The sequence below is a fragment of the Meriones unguiculatus genome, chromosome 5 (genome assembly GCF_030254825.1).
Source record: "Meriones unguiculatus strain TT.TT164.6M chromosome 5, Bangor_MerUng_6.1, whole genome shotgun sequence".
Classification (NCBI taxonomy): Eukaryota; Metazoa; Chordata; class Mammalia; order Rodentia; family Muridae; genus Meriones; species Meriones unguiculatus.
In genome coordinates, this window is record NC_083353.1 from 104,544,878 (window position 1) to 104,565,691 (window position 20,814).

General features: G+C 45.4%; 1 protein-coding gene across 4 annotated transcripts; it reads left to right on the forward strand.

Moving 5' to 3' along the window:
- Window positions 1-740: 740 nt before the first annotated feature.
- Tatdn2 (TatD DNase domain containing 2) lies at window positions 741-19,948 on the forward strand. Of its 4 annotated transcripts, none has more exons than XR_002476421.2 (8): window positions 741-878; window positions 984-1,394; window positions 6,533-7,195; window positions 8,163-9,050; window positions 14,316-14,443; window positions 18,359-18,542; window positions 18,721-18,818; window positions 18,941-19,077. XR_002476421.2 is itself a non-coding variant. In XM_021637612.2 (8 exons), the coding sequence occupies exons 2-7, from the start codon at window positions 990-992 to the stop codon at window positions 19,079-19,081; spliced, it is 2,409 nt and encodes an 802-aa protein (XP_021493287.1). In that variant the 5' UTR covers window positions 741-878; window positions 984-989; the 3' UTR covers window positions 19,082-19,115; window positions 19,646-19,948. The 4 variants fall into 4 exon arrangements, 3 of the variants coding, with proteins under 3 accessions (XP_021493287.1, XP_060239924.1, XP_060239925.1); XM_021637612.2 differs by lacking the exon at window positions 18,721-18,818 and adding an exon at window positions 19,646-19,948 and having other exon boundaries at window positions 18,941-19,115; XM_060383941.1 differs by lacking the exon at window positions 18,721-18,818 and adding an exon at window positions 19,646-19,948 and having other exon boundaries at window positions 6,533-7,012; window positions 18,941-19,115.
- The last annotated feature ends 866 nt before the right edge of the window (window positions 19,949-20,814 follow it).

Sequence of the window (20,814 nt, forward strand, 5' to 3'; positions counted from 1 at the left end):
GCCTGGCTCTATTGTGTGTGGCCTGTGCCTTCTAACCACAATTCTGTCACTTTCTGGGTGTGTCACTGGTTTCACCGAACCACAGTTTCCTAAATTGCAAAAGAAGGGTGACAACGCCTGGCAACGCGCGTCCGCGACCAAGGCGACCGCGCAGCCGCCCTCCAGCATTCCGCTCCTGAGCGTCCCCAGCTGGCTCCCTGTGCTGCTCCGGAGCCACGTGAGAAGCTCCGCCCCACGTCGCTCCCAGCCAACCAGAACGCTTCCTAGGGCGCAGGGTCACGCCCCAGAAGTCTGGCCAACAGGCACGCTCGGTCTTGCACTGAGCCACGCCCTTCTGCCGTTGGGGCAATGGGCGCTGTCCCTGGCGCAGGCTCCGCCCCTGCCGCACGCCGGCCGTCGGCCGCGGGGCAGGTTCAGCGGAGCTGAAGCCGCGGCTGCGGAGCGGACGGCTGGGCGGAGGCCTTGGGCGAGGGCGCGGCGCTGTGGGCCGGGTCTGCTGGGCGAGCGAGCCGAGGCAACTTCCGGCGCGCGGCTCCGGAGGCCAGAGGTTCCTTTAGGCCCGGGGCGGGACGGGGCGGCGGGGAGCCGAGCGGCCACCCCGCCCGCGGCCCGCCCTTGGCGTCCGGGGCCTGCGGGCGCGCGCAGCCCGGAGGGCGGCTCCCCACGCGCTCGGGCCCCCCGCGAGGGGCCTCGGAAGGTCGGCCGCTGCGCCGGAAGTGCCTCGGCGTCTCCGGAGCGGCGGGGTGTTGACAGTAGCGCTCGCGGAGCTCGGCAGCGCGTCGTGGGGCTCGGCCCTCGGCCCGTAGGCTCATCTCGGAGCGCTGTGGCGTCCCTGAAGCCCGCGGCAGTGGCATGGGCAGACGACAGGAACGGGAAAGGTCAGTGGGGCCGGTCCCCGCCCTTGCCCTGGAGGCTTCCCGGTGGCGTGCGGTGAGCAGCCCCGAAGGCTGCCGCTGCAATCCTTGTCCCTCTGTCCGTGGCAGGTGCCCATGGCGTCGGAGCGGCGCAAGGTCAAGTACCACTGGGGCAGCACGTCGGAAGGGTGTCCCAGCAAGCGCAGCCGCCCCCGGGAGCCCGGCAATGTGGCCCCCTCCGGCCGACCGGTTCGCAGGTGTGTGTCGCGCCCTCGAGGGGCCAGCAGCCCCCAGCGTCTGAAAGCCCGGCGGGGGGACGATGTGGCCCGCACGTCTCGGAGCTCAGCCCGCCGCCGTACCTCCTCTTCCTCCTCGTCGTCCTCTCTCTCCTCGGGCTCGGGTGCGAGCGGGGCCGCCTCCCCTGGCTTCCTGATTCCGAGCCCTCGCCAGTTCCTTACGTCCAAGGGGATCCCTCTGGACCCCGCCCACTCCTCCCTAGGAGAAATGGCTTCTCTGCGGAAGGAAGCTTGCAGCGTAAAGGTAGGTGGTGCCGACGTGCGGCAAACGGTGAGGTCCCTTTCACGTGGCTCGAGAGGTGGAGGGGAGAAATTCAATGGGAGGAGAATACATATTAGGTCCTTTTGTTGTGTAGGGCCTGGGTGTGTATGGGAGGGGGAGGGCCGGGGGTGGAGCTCAGTGTAGAGGGAGTTTTCAAAATTGGGGGCATCCGGAACTGATTGGAAAGCTTGACTATGCTTCTGGCCAGCTATCCCAGAGAGTGAGTAAAGAGGACTTGGAGGGATCTCTGCAAGCTTCAGGTGATTATAAATGAGCAGTGGGACTGGAGAATTGCCACAGTGGAAGGTGGAATAATGCCCAGGAGAGAGAATGTAGGTTTTGGTCATTTTAAAGAATTTGTCCTTGGGACTGGAGAGATGGCACATACTGCTACTGTTGCAGGAGGACCCAAGTTCTGAGCCCAGGTCACTAGGCTCACAACAACCTGTAATTCCAGCTCTCATGGATTCCTCCATAGGCATCTACTTGTGCATTTACCCACATACATACACTATTAATTAAAAGTAAAATTTAAAAAAATGTCTTTATACTTGCCATTCTCTTTGGATGGTTTGTTTACAAGGTTTTGGATTATTTATTTTTTTATTCGAGACAGGGTTTTTCAGTGTAGCCTTGGCTGTCCTGGTCTCACTTTGTAGACCAGGCTGGCCTTGAACTCACAGAGATCTGCCTGCCTCTGCCTCCCTGAGTGCTGTAGGCATGCACCGCCATCCCCAGCTGGGTTTTGGATTTTTGAGTCAGGGTCTGTCTGTGTAGACCAAGGTGTCTTGGAATCCACAGATACCTGCCTGCCTCTGTCAGGTTTAAAGGCATATGCCACTATACCTTAGTTTATTAGTAGGTATCTTTGGAGACCAACTCAAGTCTGGTTCCCCAGTAGAAACATGTAAGTGGGGTTTGTAACTTCTTGGAGTGGAATGAGAACTGCTTCTAAGAGCAGATTCATTTCAGGCTTTGAGTGGATTTACTGAGGACCTGCTTTGTGCCAGGCAGTGTTCTAGGAGTAACTTCTTCAGTAACTGTAACAAAGATCTCTGCTCTCCTACTGATATTACAGTGTAGATTTTGGAGCTCTGGTAGACTTTTAAAAATGGGCATTCATTGTGTATGTAGAAGAGTGAGTAGAGAAAGTCACATTTTGGGGGGAAGGTGGGTTGCCCCTAGGGAAAGGAATAGATTGTAAGGAAATGGAGTTTTAAAAACCTTTCCTGTTGGTTTCTTTTTCTTTCTCGTTTATTTTATTATTATTTTTGAGACAGGGTTTCTCTGCGTTTCCTTGGGTGTCCTGGACTTGTTTGTAGACCAGGCCATCCATAAACTCTCAGCAGTCTGCCTGCCTCTGCCTCCCAGTGTGCTGGGATTATAGGTGTGTGCCCCCATACCCAGTTGTGCATTTCTTTTTGAGATAGGTCTAGGTTGAACTCCATATATAGCCAAGGATGACCTTGAACTCTTAGTCCTCCTGTCTCTACCTGCTGAGTATTGGAGGTACAGCCTTGTGTCATTACATTTGACTTTCTTGGTTTCATAAGTGAAGCTGAGTCTTGGCTGTTTAACTTGGAGGGCTCTTTGGATAAGTGTTTGTAAATTTTTATTTCATGTGTTTCGGTCTTTTGCCAGCATGTATGAGGGTGTCAGATCCCCTAGAACTGGAGTTACAGACTGTTGTGAGCTGCCATGTGGGTACTAAGAATTGAACCTGGGTCCTCTGAAAGAGCCACCAGTGCTTGTAACTGCTGAGCCATCTCCCCAGCCCAAGTGTTTGTTTTCTAATCCAATGCTCTACAGCTGAGTTTATCTTCAGCCCATGTCCCATGTTTTCTCAATATAGACTCTATAGCCTGACCTCTGGAGGGCAAGGAGGATTTTTCTAAGTTAACAAATAACGTTAAAGTGGAAAATTGTCTTTGGCAGAACAGTACTGAATATGGCTCAGTCAGGTAAATATGAGCCTTTGCTCATACAACTTAATTGTGTTGGGATATCCAGGTAGGTTTTAGACAGCATCAACGTTAGATGATTGCATTTAGCATCACTGACACAGGGAACCACAGTGTCAGGGACAGGAATTTTCAGTCTCAGGCTATGCTGCTAATAGCCACTTAATTGAGAGTATGGCCTTTATTTGAGTCTAATCCTAGCCTGGCTCTATCTTTCATGAGGGCCATTGACATCTCCTTTGGTAGTTACAATCAGTACTTGAATGTTATTATAATGCCCAGCAATCTTTTGGGTCATAGAGCCAGTTTCTAAGGCACTGTGTGATCTGAGGACTGGGGACATGGTCCCATCTATGACCTCAGGAAGTGTTGGCCTCTTTTTCCTTGCTTAGCAGATAAGTGTGACCTTGTTTGTCTTGAGTCTCAGGTGTTCTGGGCTGGCACAGCTGAGAAGCATTGATGAAAACATTTTCCCAGGGCCATCTCAGGTTGCTTAATCACCCTGTTCTCCAGCTCTGCTTACTTTGACTTTGACAGGTGTACACTTGACTTTGTGTACCCTAAATTTTTGGCTCAGAGCTCTTAGAGGCAGGACACAGAATGTTCAAGAGGAAGATGCTTGAACATTTTATTTTATTTACTCCCTGCTGGGATTGGCTCAGGACCTCGATATGCTAGGCAAGTGCACAGTCACTGAGTTACATTCCCAGCTCTTGGTTAATAGACAGTCCTAATGTCTATCTCACTTTGTTCTTGTTGTTAAGTCTGAAGTTGACTCTTTTTAAAATTTATTATTATTATTATTTGAGAAGGTCTTACAGGTGAATTTAGCCTTGAACTCCTAATCCTCCTGTCTATACTTCTTGAGTGCTGGAATTAGAGAGGTGTGCCCATCATACCTTCTTTCTCTTCTTTCTTCCTTCCTCTTCCTTCTTCAAGTTGTTCCTCTTAATAAATAGCAAAATAATTTTTATTGGGCTCGAAGAGATGGCTTAATGGTTAATAGCACTGACTGCTCTTCAAGAGGAAACACATTCAATTGCCAGTACCCACATGGCAGTTAACATATGTCTGAAACTTCAGTTCTGGGGAATCTGACTCTTCTTGTCTCCATGGAAGTGTTGCATGGTCATCCATGCAGGCAAAACACTTATGCACATTAAATAAATCTAAACAAAGGTCATTAAAATGTTTATCTATGTCTATGGGCATTCATGTGGTGATCAGAGGATAAGTTGGTTCTCTCCCTACCATGTAGGTTCTGGGCAATCAGACTCAAATTGTTGGGCTTGGCAGTACTTAATCCAACTTGCTGGTTCCACACTAGGCTAGCTAGCCAACAAACTAGGAATCCACTTGTCTCCATTCTCCTTTTAACATTAAACCATCTTCCCACCCCAGGAAATTTATTTTAAATATTTATTAAGCTTTTTTTTTTTTTAACTTTGTTAGGACTGGAACATAGGATTTCACACAAGTGCTCTACTGCTAGCTAACATCTGCTCTTCTCCTTAGATTCTTAGAACTATTGGAAAGTATTCCTTTATTGCCCAGCTTGTTGCCCCTCACAGTTTAGTTTGCTCAATAAACCCATTTTTATTTTTAATTTGTGCATGTCCATGCTACAGTGTTTGGATGGGAGTCAGAAGACAAGTTTTAGGAGTTGGTTCTCACACTGTGTTCATTGTGGGGATTGAATTCAGATTGTCAGGTGTAGCAGCAAGTGTTTTTACCTGTTGATTTATCGTGCCTGCTCAGTAAACTTGTTTTCTAAAAAAAAAAATTATTTGGCAAAACAACAATTATGGCGTCCACATCAGGTCTTGTCACTTCCACAGCTGTTGGCTTTTGGCCAGTTTTGCAGAGCTGGATGTGAATTATCTTTAGTTGAATTGACCTTTACAAACAAAAAATGGTTAGTAGTAATACCTCTGTTACTCAAGTGGCCATATCTTGCTTGACAGATCAAGAGTATGTAGCATTCAGGGTCAACGGCATGCTAAGACCAGTGATGACAATTCTCTCCCACCTGCATGAATAGCCCCATTGGCATTCAGAAAGCTAGCCAGCAGGGAGGAGAGTTGCAGCTTCATTTCTCTGTCATACAACCAGAGCATGTGGTGTTTCTAGCACTGGATTTTATTTTTTGATATATAACCCTGACTTACATGGAACTTAATATGTAGCTCAGGCTGATTGAAGATTCACAGTGATGTTCCTCCCTTATCCCAGTGCTATGATTATAGATGAGTAACACTATCTCTGGCCTGAGTGTATTTACTTTGAGAGGAACTTAATATAAACATTCAAGTTGCACTGGGTGTAGAATGCCCTGGGATCATGTATGTTTTACAACTGGGGAGGTTTGACGTCTCATTGCCTTTGGGAGTGCTCCATTTTTTCTACCATGCTAGGCTAAGAGTGGACCAGAGTGTTAACATAAACTAATTATAGTTTAGTTTATCCCCTGTGGATACTTGGAGTGAGTGGTTACAGAGGGGAGAATGGGGCCAAAGTGTTTGTTGCCTGTGTTTCTGGAGGTGGGGAATGGGTAGTGAGAATGATTTGGTGTACCCTTATGTCGTCTTTGGGAGAGTATCCTAACAGCAAGATTACAGTTGGGGAAAAAATTAGTAGAAGACTTGAAAGAAGTTTAGGCCATAGGGGCAGAACTCACTGAGGACTGGGGTACTTGGGGTTCCTTTGGGCAGGCTTACCCCTTGTCAGGGTTTTAGGTTTCTGATTTTTTTGTAGCGGGACTGGGCTGATTCCAGTGAGAAAACATAGAACTGTTACTTTGTTTATTTTGAAGTGTGTCATTGCTTCCCACCTTGCAGTGTAATGCAACTATACAACTGTACTGTTCATGTTCATCTTTGAGCTCCCTGCCCTCTGTGGTAAGAGGATGCCATGGTGCACTTGAGAAGTGAATTTTAAGACAGTGACTGAACCTTATGTTAGCTTTCCACTGTGGAGTGGGAGAAACTGTTATCTAAGAGAGTATTACCTTTGTATTACCTTTACTGTCTTAAGAGAGTCTTACCACATTCACTTTCTCTCGGGCTGATGGAACCACTCATGATTTGTAGTTGACTAAGTGCTGTAGATAATGAAATTGCTATTAGAACAAACCTTTGAAAGTTATTTTTTAAATTGCAGGTTGATTCTAAAGATAGTTCTTGTCACTCTATGAACTCTGAATTTGCAACTGAAGCTGAGGGTAAGAGTGATGCTATGGAGGAACCCAACAAGTTTCAGAAAAGGAAGAAAGACAGGCTTCGAGACCAGGGCTCAACAGTGATTTACCTGAAGGCCATCCAGAGCATCCTGGGGAAGTCGATGCCCAAGAGGAAGGGAGAAGCTGCTGCCACTCAGAGGAAGACAAACTTGGAAGAGTATCCCATCCGGGAAGGACCAATCAGAAAGGTGGAAGGACCAGCCAAGAGCAGGGAAGGAATCTCAGTCAGGAGTGGGGAAGGGTTGACCAAGAGTGTGGAAGGACCAGCCAAGAGTGTGGAAGGACCGGCCAAAAATGTGGAAGGATCATCCAGGAGCCGGGAACAACTGGTTAAGAGTGTTGAAGGACCAGCTGGAAAAGTTACAGTCACTGTACCTCAGAAGGAGGAGTCTCATATAAAGGTCAGGGTGGAGAAAAAAGAGTCTGCAATAGACAGGAGTAGCTTCTGTGACAGAAGAGTGGTTATAGATTCTGTGACAAAAACTAACGAGGAGCTGCTTGGTGACCGAAGGATAGTCATTGACAAACCCTCTCCAGCCCTAGAATTTTTTGATAACTCTGACTCGCATGCAGATGATCAAAAGGTAATTGAGCACACACCAGATTTTTTTGTTTTGGTTTTTGGATTTTAAATCTCTTAATTGCATGTTTTTGGCATTTGGTCTTTCTAGTTTGATCCTAAGGGGTACAGGTGATACTGTTCTTGGTGTCCTGCCTCCCTCCTGACCTCTGTTTTACCACCATGATGAAGAGCACACTTGGGGCTCTAGGAGTCCTAGGCAGGAGCTCTACCTCTAACCCTAAATCCTAGGCACTCGGAGAATAGTAATTAAAAGAGCAATAATTTATTTAACATGAACTCCAGGAAATTAGGCCCTCTCTTCTGCCGTTCCTTTCAGTTATTAATAAACTTCAGGTCAGCTTTTTAACAAATATTTTAAAAATTCTATTAAATGTGGTAGGATGTAGGTTTGTCTGTATTGAAAAAGACCAACATGGTAGTGTCTTAAATAAAATAGAACTTTGTCCTAAGAATGATGGGTCCAGCTTCAGAGTTCTTGCTGCCTTCTGTCTTGATGCTCCACCCTGCTAAATATAGTATTCATCTTGTAGCCTGAGGTGGGGACACTGATAGAATTGAGTTTGTTACACAGACATTGGCTTGTAGAAAGCAGTTGAGAGAAAAGGAAATGTACACCTTTTCTCTTGAGAACTGGTTCAAAAATTGTATGTGTTGAATCATCTCATACCTATTTAGAAGCATCTGGAAACCCAGTTAACATCTAACTTCAAGGGAGTCTGAGAAATCCTGCTTTGAGCCCCCAGTGTTCAATCATCAGGTTCCACATTGATGCTTTTATCTGAATCTGATTGCATTGCAAAGGCCTTGCCTCTAAATTACATAGGTTGAATTTACATCCTTTGGTGTAACCTCAGAGTGAGATTAAGGACTCTGGAGGGGAGAGACCATTGTGGAACCATAGTACTGGATGAGGGAGGGGTTTTTCATAGGAGAGCTAACTTTTTTTTTCTCTTTTTCTCTCTCTGCAGCACATAGATAGAGAGGTGGTTATTGAGCATCCCTCTTCAGGGAGTGACTGGTCGGATGTGGATGAGCTGGCCACTGTGAGGTTCTCCCAAGAAGAACCTGTCTCACTGAAATATCCAGCAGTTCCAGAAACAACTTCTTCTTTCCCCACTGACTATGTTATGTACCCTCCTCATTTGTATAGTAGCCCATGGTGTGACTATGCCAGCTACTGGACTAGCAGCCATAAGATCCCTGGTTATCCGTTGGTGGAATCCAGCAGCCATGACTCAGCAGAGGCCGGGAAGAGCAGCCAGGATCTTCTGAGTGTTCACTCCTCCAAGTCTGTAGTGAGCACCCAGAGCATCTCCAAAGGCCTAGACATTGCCCAGGAAGGTAGGTCCCAGAATTCTCACTCTCCTCAGTTCTCTAGAAGTGAGGAGGCAGAGGAGGTGAAGGGGAAAAGGACATTCCGAGAGGAGACACCACCTCGCCACACCAGAGAACACACATCTGGCTCTTTGCCTAGGAGCCACCGGGAGCAGAGCCTGGAAGAGGGCTTCATCGATACCCACTGTCACCTGGACATGCTGTACTCCAAGCTGTCTTTCAAGGGGACCTTTACAAAGTTCAGAAAGATTTATAGCAGCTCCTTTCCTAAGGAGTTTCAGGGGTGCATCTCTGACTTCTGTGATCCAAGGACACTGACTGATGGCCTATGGGAGGAACTCCTGAAAGAAGATCTGGTTTGGGGGGCCTTTGGCTGTCATCCTCATTTTGCACGCTACTATAATGAGAGTCAAGAAAGAAAGCTTTTGCATGCTTTACGGCACCCCAAGGCTGTAGCATTTGGGGAGATGGGCCTGGACTACTCTCACAAGTGCACCACACCAGTTCCTGAGCAGCACCAGGTACCGCCTCTAGTCTGCTTTCCTTCAGACATCTCTTTTAGTGCTTAAACTTCCCAGTAAGAGCTGTTCTGCATTTTGAAACTCCTTGAATGCCATTATTCAACTGTTTTTCAAAACTTTGGTGTTTTGTTTTTTTTTGTTTTTTAGTTTGTTCTTTTTTTCGAGACGGGTTCTTGGTGTAGCCCTGGCTGTCCTTGCTTTGTAGACTAGGCTGGCCTTGAGTTTAGAGATCTGTCTGCCTCTGTCTTCCAGGTGCTGGGATTAAAGGCATGTGCCACCACAGCCCCTGCTTTATGTTATTGATTGATTGATTTCTCTGTGTGTGTAGCCCTGTCTGTCCTGGAATCACTCTGTAGGCCAGGCTGGCCTCGAACTCACAGAGATCTACCTGCCTTTGCCTTCTGAGTGCTGGGATTACAGGCACCCAGACTGCTTTTTGTTTTTGTTTCCCACCCTTTGTAATCCTAGCTGGCCTGGAACTCAGAGATCTCTTGCCTCTGCTTCCCAAGTGATAGGATTAAAGGCATGTGCCATCACATCTGGCACCATTCATAGTTTTACAAAAATAAGATGGAGAAGAAACGTTTTGAGAGTTTTTTTTTTCAGGATAGGGTTTCTTTGTGTAGTGCTGGCTGTCCTGGAACTAGCTCTGTAGACCAGGCCAGCCTTGAATTCAAAGATTCACCTGCCTTTGCATCCAAGCGCTGGGATTAAAGATGTGCATCATCACTGCCTGTCTCATTTTGAGACTTCTGAAGAATTATATTAATCTACTTAGTTATATATATGTGTTCATGTGCATGCACATGTGCCTTGGTGAGTGAAGGCTAGAGGAGTTGGTTATCTCCTTCCACTGTATGAGTCCTGGGGATTGAACTCACTTGTCAGGTTTGGTTGCAAGGGCCTTTATTCATTCCTGGCCCTTACTGAAACGAGTTTAGTTTTGTTTTTTGTTTTTTTGTTTTTTGTATTTTTTTGTTAATATGGAAGGGGCTTATTGGATGGAGATGGAGAGAAACATGATAGGGGAAGGGAAGGGGGCTCCCCGACACAGAGAGAGGGCAAGAGCTTAACAACTGTTTTTAAAGATCCATTTTAATTTTAGTGATGTGCATGTGAAGGGTATGTGAAGGCCTGAAGAGGGTGTTAGAGCCCCAGGTGGGGTCCCAGGTATTTGCGAGCTGCTTGACATGATTTCTGGGAAATGAACTCAGGTCCTTAGGAAGAACAGTATATACACCTAACTGCTGAGCCATCTCTTCTGCCTATTTTGAAACTACTACTTTTTTTTTTTTTTTTTTTGAGACAGGGTTTCTCTGTGTAGCCTTGGTTGTCCTGGAACTCACTGTGTAGACCAGGCTGGCCTTGGAATTCAGATATCTTCTTTCCTCTGCCTCCCAAATGCTAGTAGGTTCAAGGGTGTGCATCCCCATCACCCAGCATTTGAGTTCTATCTGAAAGCAGCAAGCACTCTATCTATCTATCTATCTATCTATCTATACTATCTTATCTGTCTATCTATCATTTGAGATTAGGTCTCATGTAGCCCAGGCTGGCCTTGAACTGGTGATCTATCTGAGGATGACCTTTAACTCTTGATCTTCTTGCATCTATCTTTCCAGTAATAGCACCAATACACTGGTTTGTTTTGGTTTTATAAAATGAAATATGCTATTACAAAATATTTTACAAACTACAAAAATGTACAAAGAAGGTAATTCAGTCTGAGATAATGACTGTTAACCATTATAACATTTTTTTTTTTCCTGAGTATTTTTTGAACTTGACAGTTAGGCAGGGGAAGAGTCCTTTGTAGCCTTTCAGCAGACTTCTCTGATGGAGAATAGGAGGCAGTGGCCCTCCCATTCATCCTTCCCTGGTTCCCAGGTAGTAGTTGTGGTGGAACATGTATGCTGAGCTCCTAGAACAGTTAGGAGGCCTGTGAGGTCTTAGGCTGTGCATCCCACAGGCTACAGGCCTTAGGGCTGGAGTGTTGGAGTCTTGACTCTTCAGAGTTTGGCTTGCTGGTTTTCTGGCTTACGGTGGTAATGTGTTAACCCTGTGACACATGTATAAAGTAACTACATCTGAACACATGGGGAAAAGAGTCTTAGGATAGTGAAACATAACACCACTTTTCCATTTGGGCCCTGTCTTACGGTGCAGTTATAAGCACAATGACCAAAAAAAGTCAAAAAGAGTAGGAGCCTAGTAGCAGGAATTGAAGCACAAGCCACGGAGGAGTGATGCTCAGCCTGTTTTCTTATATACCCTAGGACTACCAATCTAGGATTGGTGCAACCCACAGGGGTCTAGGCCTCTTCGCATCATCCATCAGTCAAGCATACTGGCAGGGACATTTTTTTCAATTAAGGTTCACTTTTTCCATACGACTCTAGGTTGTGTCAAATTGACAAAATCCTAAGAAGGATAGTCCCTGTGGCACAGGTTAGGTGTGCCAAGGGAAGAGGAGCAGTTCAGGAAGCTCCTCACTGGAGTGTCAGAGTTGTACAGCTGATGTTTACTGATACCTGCCTGTTACAGGGACCCTGCTAAGAGGACTTGATAACAATACCTAAGTCCTTTGTTAAGAGTATGAGGGGCTCAGATCACATCTCGAGTCCCAGAGTTGCCCTGCTTGAGCTGAACTTGACCAGTGGTCTTCCAGCTCTCATTTAGTTTAATGAGATGAGACTCAAGATGAAAAAATGAGTTAGGAAATAGATTGCTGGCTGGAGAGCAGAACACATACCTGCATGTAAAGCACACACAGGGTTAGAGGTTTCTGTCAACATGGAGGACGATAAGCTGGAGAAAGGACGTGACTGCTGTGTTTTTGATGTAAATCTTAAATTGGACACCTGGTAAAGTGAATAGTGACCAACAAACAACCTGTTTGCACTAGCTGGAAGTCTTACTTTGAGGGGACGAAGGGTCTGGGGAAAGATTGTGTCTGACCGTATTGGGAGTAGTCAGACCTGAGAGAGCATGAGTGTGGGCCACGCTTGGGTTCTGCATCTGATCCACATGAGGGGTGAGTATCCTTAGGGAGGGGAAATGAGTCTTAGTTTTGTCTGATACTTCCTGAAGGACTGAGAAAATAGAGGAGAAAAAAATGAGGAAAAATGAGTAGAGTAGTTCTCATTAAGTCTTTCCTTGTTTTTATTTGTGTGCTTACAGATTTAACTATTTAACTTACAAGGATTAGGCCCTAGGTATTCCTGAGTACATTGCACAGATCAACCATTAAGAGGGTCAGAATCCTTTGAAGAAAAAGCCAGAAAGAGTGGAGAGTGTCTCCAGCCATCTCATTGAACCCTGGGTATCTGTGCCTCTTTTTGTGTTTGACTGGAGTTAATTATTGAGTTAAGAAGAATGCAAGAAAGGCCAGGTTTCCTTAGGAGAGTCAGGTTAAGTCTGCAGTCTCTGAAATGCTGTGTCAGCTGAGGACCAGAGCATTGGTAGTGGGGGGAGAATGCTAGAGTAAATAACAGGTGTACAGCCTTACTGCTGTTCTGTTCAGCCCTGCATGCTGGAGACTTTTTACTCTTCTTGTTTTTGTTTTTATAATTTGGATGTGTGTCCAGCTATTATATATTTAATGTTAGGCCTCTTGTTAACTTGCAAGGGACAGTTGGTGGCTTGTCTTAAAATTATCTGTTAAAGATTTTAAGAAAATGTGCTGTGTGTAGGTGGTCCCACCCTCCTCATGAGGGTCTAGAATCTAGGTCCTTGGGCAGATGGTCTGTAACAACTTTAAGAAAATAGAAGGGTGATGGAGATAGATAGTTCAGTGAGTAAGATGATTCGACATGCAAGCCTGAGGACCTGAACTGAGATTCCAGAGCCACCTAAAAATCATTTGATATTTGGTCATTGTCTCATTGTCTTTTGCTTACCACTGAAGGGAGCCAGTTAGATGGCTCGGTGAGTAAAGGCAAGCGTCACAAAGCCTGCTGCCTTGAATTTTATCCTTTGGACCTATTTGGTGGAAGGAGAGAACTAACTCCTGAGAGTTGTCTTCTAATTTCCCCTCACCTCCCCACCCAGATAAATAACAAAGAGTCAGGGGTTCTCTGTGTAACAGAACCCTGGCTGTCCTGGCCTCACTTTGTAGGCCAGGCTGACCTTGAACCCACAGAGATCTGACTGCCTCTGCCTCCTTAGTGCTAGGATTAAAGGCATGCATGACCATACCTGGCTAAGATGTAATAATTTTTTAAAAAGTTAAAATTGGACTGGAGAGATGGCTCAGTAGTTGACAGCACTGGCTGCTCTTCCAGAGGACCCGAGTTAAATTCCCAGCATCCACATAACAGCTTATTACAGTTGTCTGAAGCTCCAGTTCCAGCGTTATCTGACACCCTTATACATATATACTTGCAGGCAATACACCAGTGCATATGAAACAAAAATAAACAAATCATTTAAAAAAAAGTTAAAAGTTACATCAGAATTGATAGTGGCTTGTGCCTCCATTTTTGAGACAATTTGGCACATGCTTTAGACTTGTAAATGTCATTCCTAAGTGGATATTATAAAAAAATGTGTTGTTATTGATGCTGAAGATACAAACATGAGCTATGTTCCACAGCTAAAAAAAAACAAACAAACAAAAAAAAACTGCTTATAGAATGTATCACGTGAGACAACTTGCTGAAAAAAATTCTGGTGCTATTTATTCTAAACCTGGCCTTGGTGGAGAAAAGAGAGATTTAATTTTACTTGTTTGCTTACATTATTAACTGTGGATTTCACCAGTTTTGCAGGATGAAGAAGATCCATGGGTAGTTACTTAGAAGGATATTGAGGAACTGTGAACCCTAAGACCTAGACATTTTGTTGGAGGGGGTGTGTGAGTGTACAACTCTTGCATAGGGAAAGGTCTAGAGGTTTACCTCTGGAAAGTAGAGGTGAGGGATCGATCTGAAGGACAGCAAGTTGGTATTATACATTCTAGATCTCTGCCCCTGCACAGTGTTCATTGCCAGCTGCTCAGGGAGGCAAACTAGGGTGAGGCAGGGTTCTCTAGCTCTGGGTTACTGCCTTCTGAACTGGCCACAGTGTCTCCTCAGGGAACCAGTGAAGATGGCACGTTGTTGAGCAGCTCAAGGGCTTAGAGGACCTTGCAGTGTAGGAAGGACCAGTCGATGGTAGCTATGTTCACAGTTCTGTTTAGTTTAGAAGCAAAGAATATGAGACAGTACCCAGAGGTAACAGATGGAAGGGCCACTCATCAGCTGCTGTCACTTTGTTTTCTCTCAGGTGTTTGGGAGGCAGCTGCAGCTGGCTGTGTCTCTGAAGAAACCCTTGGTTATTCACTGCCGTGAAGCTGATGAAGATCTGTTGGACATCATGAAAAAATTTGTGCCCTCTGACTACAAGATCCATAGGTTAGGAGCTACAGTCTCAGTGGGCAGGCACATGGCATTCCTGCACTAGCTGCAGATGAAATTCAAGAAAAGCAATCATGCTGTTTGGGTGGTTTTTGAGGACTTTTGCGATCTGAACCCTTATTGCATTTTTTAAGTAACTTGACTTTTGTAGATTTTCATACAAGAGTACTTTATTTATATCATTTCTACCTCTTCACCCATATTACATTTAAGAAAAGTTTGGTGGTTTTGAGATAGGGTTTTGAAAGCCTAAGTTCGGCTGGTACTCAGTAGATATCATCCCTTCCTTCTACCTCAGAAGTGTTGGGATTACAAGGTGTGTTACTACACCTAGCTTCCTATTATGTACAAAGTATATTTTTAAAAGAATTAAACATTAAATAGAACCACATGAAACTTCTGGTAGTTGACTTTGCTTAGATAGCAATGACTTTTTGTTTGTTTTGTTTTGTTTTTGAGACAAGGTTTCTCTATGTAGCTTTGGCTGCCCTGTCCTGGAGCTCATTTTGTAGACCAGGCTGGCTTTGAACTCACCTGCCTCTGCCTTCCAAGTGCTGGGATTAAAGGCATGCACCACCACTACCCGTCTCAGCAGTGACTTTTTAACAGTTTAAATAAGTAATCCTTTAATCATGAATGAGCTAGAAAGGGCTTCCTGGTCTCAGATGTGGGAGAGGCTGCTGTCTGGTTCAGTTGCTTAGCATACAGAGAACCTTCCAAGGTTTCTGAAAAGATAACTCTTAGCTTCTTTTTCTTACTTGAATTTGAAAGCTTTTATGATTGTTTTGTGATCAGGTCTCATGTTAGCCCAGTCCAGACTTCAGATACATAGCCAAGGATTACCTTGAATTCCTGATCCTCTTGCCTCTGTCTCCCCTCTGCTGGGATTACAGGTATGCGCCACCACAATGGACAGAAAACTGTTTATTCTAGTTATCATTAAAGGTCCAGGTTGTGTTTTACTTAGTGGTAACCACAATCTTAGTATAGGAAGCTCCCTTGCATTCCTGCACTGCATGTACCAGTTGTGGCCCCCCTCTTGGGATGCCATTGGGGAGGTGTCAGATGGACAACGGCCACTGGCTGCCTCAGTATGCAGAGTGCAGGACAGAGGTGGACATTGAGGGAACCCAGGTAGGGGCCCTTTAGCCTGACTTGAAGTGGTTAGGAGTTGATGCGTGAGTGAGCGAGTGCTTTAGCTCGCCAGAAGGGATTAAACAGAATTTAGGGAGGCTAGAACCAAATCTAGGTCTTGTCAGATAGCAGGAGGGAGTGGGCTTTCAGCCACTATGCTGCCACCCACTGATGCAGTGGCTGAGGTACAGTTGGAGAAGTGGTTGGTTGGGTTTTCAGGGCTTTAACAATAGCTGTCTTTAGAGAGCTGGACCAAAGCAAAGACAGCTTGATAGGGAGTTGTGGCTGCAGGAAGCCCTGAGTTGTAGATACTTAGACAGTATTTGTGGCCTAAGGACATAAACTGCAATTACATTTAAGAAGAAAATTCTTAATCCCAGCACTTCAGAAGCAAAGGCGGGTGGATTTCTGTAATTTCGAGGCTGGGCTGGTCTACAGAGTGAGTTCTAGAACAGCCAGGGCTATGTAGAGAGACCCTGTCTAAAAAAAAATGAAAAAATACTTTATTTACCTATGACTCACTCCTTATTTTCATTTGGTCATTTCTTTTTTGTGCATCTGACAACACAGGTTATTGGCTTTCTTCGTCAACAAAATAAGCTAATTCAAGCTGAATTAAAAATATAAAAGCAGGTTTATTGGGGGCATCTAAGGAGACAGAGAGGGACCAGAGAGAGAAAGAAAGTGAAAGCATGCGCAGAGATGAGGAATGCAGGGAGACAGAGAGAGATAGATCTGGGGTGGCTGGTGGGTACTTTTATCCACACATGTCTGATGCACCTGGCAGTGGCAGGTGATGACATAAGCAGTTGCTAGGACCCTGAGAACAGGCCAATGGAATTGTCTTTATACCACAGGGCAGGGTTAGGGTTCCCATGTTTGAAACCCAATATCCCAGCTTTTTGTTGATAATAAATGAATAAGGGGTGATGTAATTGTCTGTGACTACTTCCTGCTGATATTGGGATGTCATTGAGAATTCAAGAAGCTGGATTATTGTCCAAGTCCAGGAAGAGTAGGCTGTGTCACTCCATGTCCAGGCTTTGCAAGACCATCTTGGGCTAGGGATGTGAAGACAGCAGTTGGAGCAGTTTGCTGTTTTTAATTGGTTGGAAGTCTGCTGTAACAGATATATATTAGGGACAGAAGGTAAAGTTGAGTTTACCTTCTGTCCCTAAATTTTTCTTTGTATGTTTGAAACTTTTAGGCTCATTTTTCCTGGTAAGTACAGGAAGGGAGTCCCAAAACCAGGGAAAGGGAATGGGGTCCCACACTCTGGAATAGGCAATAGGTGGGAAACTTAGGATGTTGTTCATTTGTCCCATGAGAGGTAGATTCAAGTTGATTCTCTGAAGCTTACAAGAATCTTAATTTACTTGCATTTTTAAATTATCCTTAAATAACCTTATATAAAAGGTTAGGATTTTACAGCTTTATTCCTGTTTAGTTTGAGCCTTAAAAATAAGTCTTTGAATTGAAGCTCTTTTAGTATCAAAATAAAGCTTTTAATCATAGATACAGTCCGTAGAGACTGGCAACTTTACTGTTCCTGAAAATGGGCACAGTAAAGAAACCATAGCCATTCCTTGGTTGAAAAGGGAAAAAAGTTATTTTAAAGTGCCTGGGCTGTCCAGGAGAAAGGAGGCTTGTGAGCTGGGGTGGGGCTTGTGAATAGGGACTGAGAGAGCCTAGTGGCCAACATTGACCTTGACAGATTAATAGGCACCACAGTCATATGTTAATGGAAGGGCCACAAGGTCCTCCTGCCAGAAGAGAATGACTCCCATTTTAGCAAGTATTACCCCTGAGATTTTGTCTAAATGTCCAACCCTGGGAAAAGGACCAGACACACTATTAGAATATTTCAGGTTTTTTTTGTTTTTGTTTTTGTTTTTTTTTTTTTTAATATGGGTAAGTTTATCCAAACAGCTAAGGGTGAAAAGACAGAGAAGTTAAATAAACGTTACTGTGAAACTCATCACACCTTAGGAGTTTATAGATCTTGATTATTAAATGTAACTTATTCATTAAACATGTTGTTACTTACCTACATTTCTAGCAGCTTGGTGTTGAGCAAATAGCAGAGCCATAAGTAGTTAGACATCTTAAATTAGCTTTTGTTAATTTGAATAGATCTTTATAACTTTACATTTTCATCACCATATATTGTAAACTAGAGTTAAGTCATAAGACCAGGGAAGTTGCCATGCAGACAGGGAGACGGGGAGGAGAGAGAGAAAAGAGTGCATGAGCAGAGGAGAGGAATGCAGGGAGAGAGAGATCTGGGGTGGTTGGAGAGCCCTTTCATGCATAGCATGCACCTGGTGGTAGCAGGTGATGACATAAGCAGTTGCTAGGTCCCAGAGAAAGGCCAGTGGAATTGCCTGTATACTAGCAGGGTTAGGGGTAGGGGTTCCGGCTATGAAACCCAACAACAGGCATGTTACTTTTATATTGTAGTTGTAACCTGAGGAGGGCTGGTCTTTATTTCTGCTATCTCCTCTCCCATATTTCTCCAGCTTGTACCATGGCTATAGTCATGTCAGATGGCTGCCCAGATTGTGGGGTGAATGTGGGTCTGGTGATGTTCAGTATTTGATCCTCATGCCAGCTTGGTCTTGGTGTGTTTGGACTGTCTCCTTTCTCAGCTTGCTTTGGAGTCGGCTTGGGTATAAGCTTTTCTTTTCTAGGGTCCACTAATGGGGGCTTCAGGCCTGTAGGCAGCTAGGGGTTGCTGCTGAGGCCTGGGAGCAAGCCCTGAACCATACTCTCCCACAGGCACTGCTTCACTGGCAGCTACTCAGTCATTGAGCCCTTGTTGAAGTACTTCCCTAACATGTCGGTGGGCTTCACAGCAGTGCTGACCTACTCCTCTGCCTGGGAGGCCCGGGATGCTCTTAGACAGATCCCATTGGAGAGAATTATTGTGGAAACAGACGCACCCTACTTCCTTCCTCGCCAGGTAGGACTGTCTTCAGACCAACCTGAGGCACTGAGTCGTGTGGATGGGAGGATGGCTGGGCCTGAGCCCCAGTGACCTCCTGGTCCACCCTCTGTGATATAGGTGTCTCCCTGTTGTTACTCTGTAGAACCAAAAGTCCTGGGGTCTGAGAAGCTGAAGGGTAACCACTCTCTTCCAGGCAGTGCAAAGCCCTACCCTGTAGAGGGTAGTCCATGGAAGCGTGGGACCCTGCTCACCCAGAGCCCCCCATGACTAGGACTCTCCCTGCACCTGCAGGTAAAGGGGTCTCTACAGGGCAGCCCCAAAGAGGTCCTTGCTGGGTATGGGATGGGGGACAGTGTATGTGACAGGTATGTTTAGAAGGCAAAATGATGATGTGAATGCTTGCTGTCTTCCAGGTGCCGAGAAGTGTTTGCCAGTATGCCCATCCAGGCTTGGCCTTGCACACGGTTCGAGAGATTGCCAGGGTCAAAGAAGAATCACTGTCTCGCACTCTGTCGGTCCTTCGAGCGAACACCAGTCGCCTGTACAGTCTTTGAGCAGGGAGCATGAGCAGGAATCTTAATTGCAAAGGTTGTAAGAGCCACATGTTTCTTAGCAGTCAGCCATGGGAGTCTTTGGCTGTTTCTCTGACGTAAACTAACTGGCATGTCTAGTTTGCAGCCTGTGGGCTGCATGTTGCCAACGAAAGTTAGGAATACAGTTGGATAGAAGATCTTAAACTTACTTAAACTTTGAGATCTATGTGTTTTGTAATTAGATTGCCTGTTGCCTACATGTGAACATGACCATGCTGTACTGTAGTGTTAAATGTTGGACTCAAAGGCCAGTGAGATGGCTCAGTGGATAAAGGCACTTACTATGCAAACCTGTTGAACTGAATTTGATCTCTAGCACCTGAATAAAAGGTGGAAAGAACCAATTTCACAGAGTTATTGTATGCCTTCTGTAGCATACGTATCTCCTCAAACATGCACAGCCACAACAATTTATTTATTTTTATATATTTTATTTATTTTTAAGAATACAAGTTTAGGGTTGGTATTAAACCTAGTTTGTTGTGCTTCAACTTGTAACCTTATTTTCTCTTTTAAACCCTCTAGGATGACCAGTAGCCTGATAGGATAGGACAGGCTCCATCCGCCAAGGATGTGCTGGAGATCTTGTCAAAACTCAGCAAACCAGGATGAGATATTACCTTGAAACTTCATCACAAGACTTCACCTCCTGGTTGCTGGGTGGGTGGGTGCTGTGGAATGGATTTGGGGTGAGGGGTAGTTGTTTTGCCTGCTGGCTACAAGGCCCCAGGGAAATCAGCAGAGTACAGTAAGATGGCCAGTCTGGATCCCTGCCCTTTGGCCTGGGTTTCCCTGCAGTCTGAATAAAGTCACCTTTTTGTCCAAGCACATGTGGATATATAATCTGGTCCCTGCTTCTCTGTCATGAAAGGAGTTTCCTGAGGGAGGTCTCCTGGGCATTCTCTGCAGCCTTGCCTCAGGTGCCACTTTACATGTCTCTTCTGTGGTTGCCACTGGTTTTGTGTCTCTGAGGTGCCTGTCTTTGTGATCCCACTGCTGTGTGGTGGTGTGACCTGTGAGGTCTAAAGAAGTAGGACTTCCTAGGGTAGATGAACCCCAGAGGAGTAGGAAGTCTACCCTCAGTAAAGTCCCTATGGCAGGTAGCTGAGCATCTGGGGCCATTTTTGTGTCTTTTTTCATAAAACACGACTAGAAATATTTCTGTCCTTTATCCCTTCACAGTCTCCCTGTGTCTCCTACCCATGCTGACATTTCCCAAGGCTCTCTGGGGGCTTTGATCATGTTGGATTGCTAATGCTGAGAAAGCAGCCTAGAGTCTAGATGAGATGACCTCTCTCTCTCAGCTGCTTTTTGTGTCCTATTTGTATTTTAGGAGCCTTCATTTGTTAGAGCAGTGTGTGATCTAAATTGTTCTGGTTTCTGGTACCTTGTAAAGGTGGAGTCACGTTAGGCTATGGAAGTAGTGCTAGCCTAGGGTTTACTATGAGAACCGTGTTCTTGGTCCAGAAGGATTAGGTTGTGTAGTCCAGCCCTTAACGGTGGCTTCTTATAGGTGACTTTGTCTTTGGAAGGTGTGCTTGAACCTCATGTGGTAAAATAGATGAACTGATTATTGCCTGTCTGAATTTTCCATCTAACTAACTCTGTGGTGCCTGGGTCAGCTACTTTTTGTCTATTCCTCACTTGTGTCATACGGGAAGAACAGGGGACATGCCTCCTTTTTGAAAGACTTG

Coding starts and splice junctions, on each gene's coding strand:
- Tatdn2 (XM_021637612.2), top strand. CDS start 990: ATGGCGTCGGAGCGGCGCAAGGTCAAGTACCACTGGGGCAGCACGTCG. Junction 1,395..6,532: donor AGGAAGCTTGCAGCGTAAAG/GTAGGTGGTGCC, acceptor TTTAAATTGCAG/GTTGATTCTAAAGATAGTTC. Junction 9,051..14,315: donor CAGTTCCTGAGCAGCACCAG/GTACCGCCTCTA, acceptor GTTTTCTCTCAG/GTGTTTGGGAGGCAGCTGCA.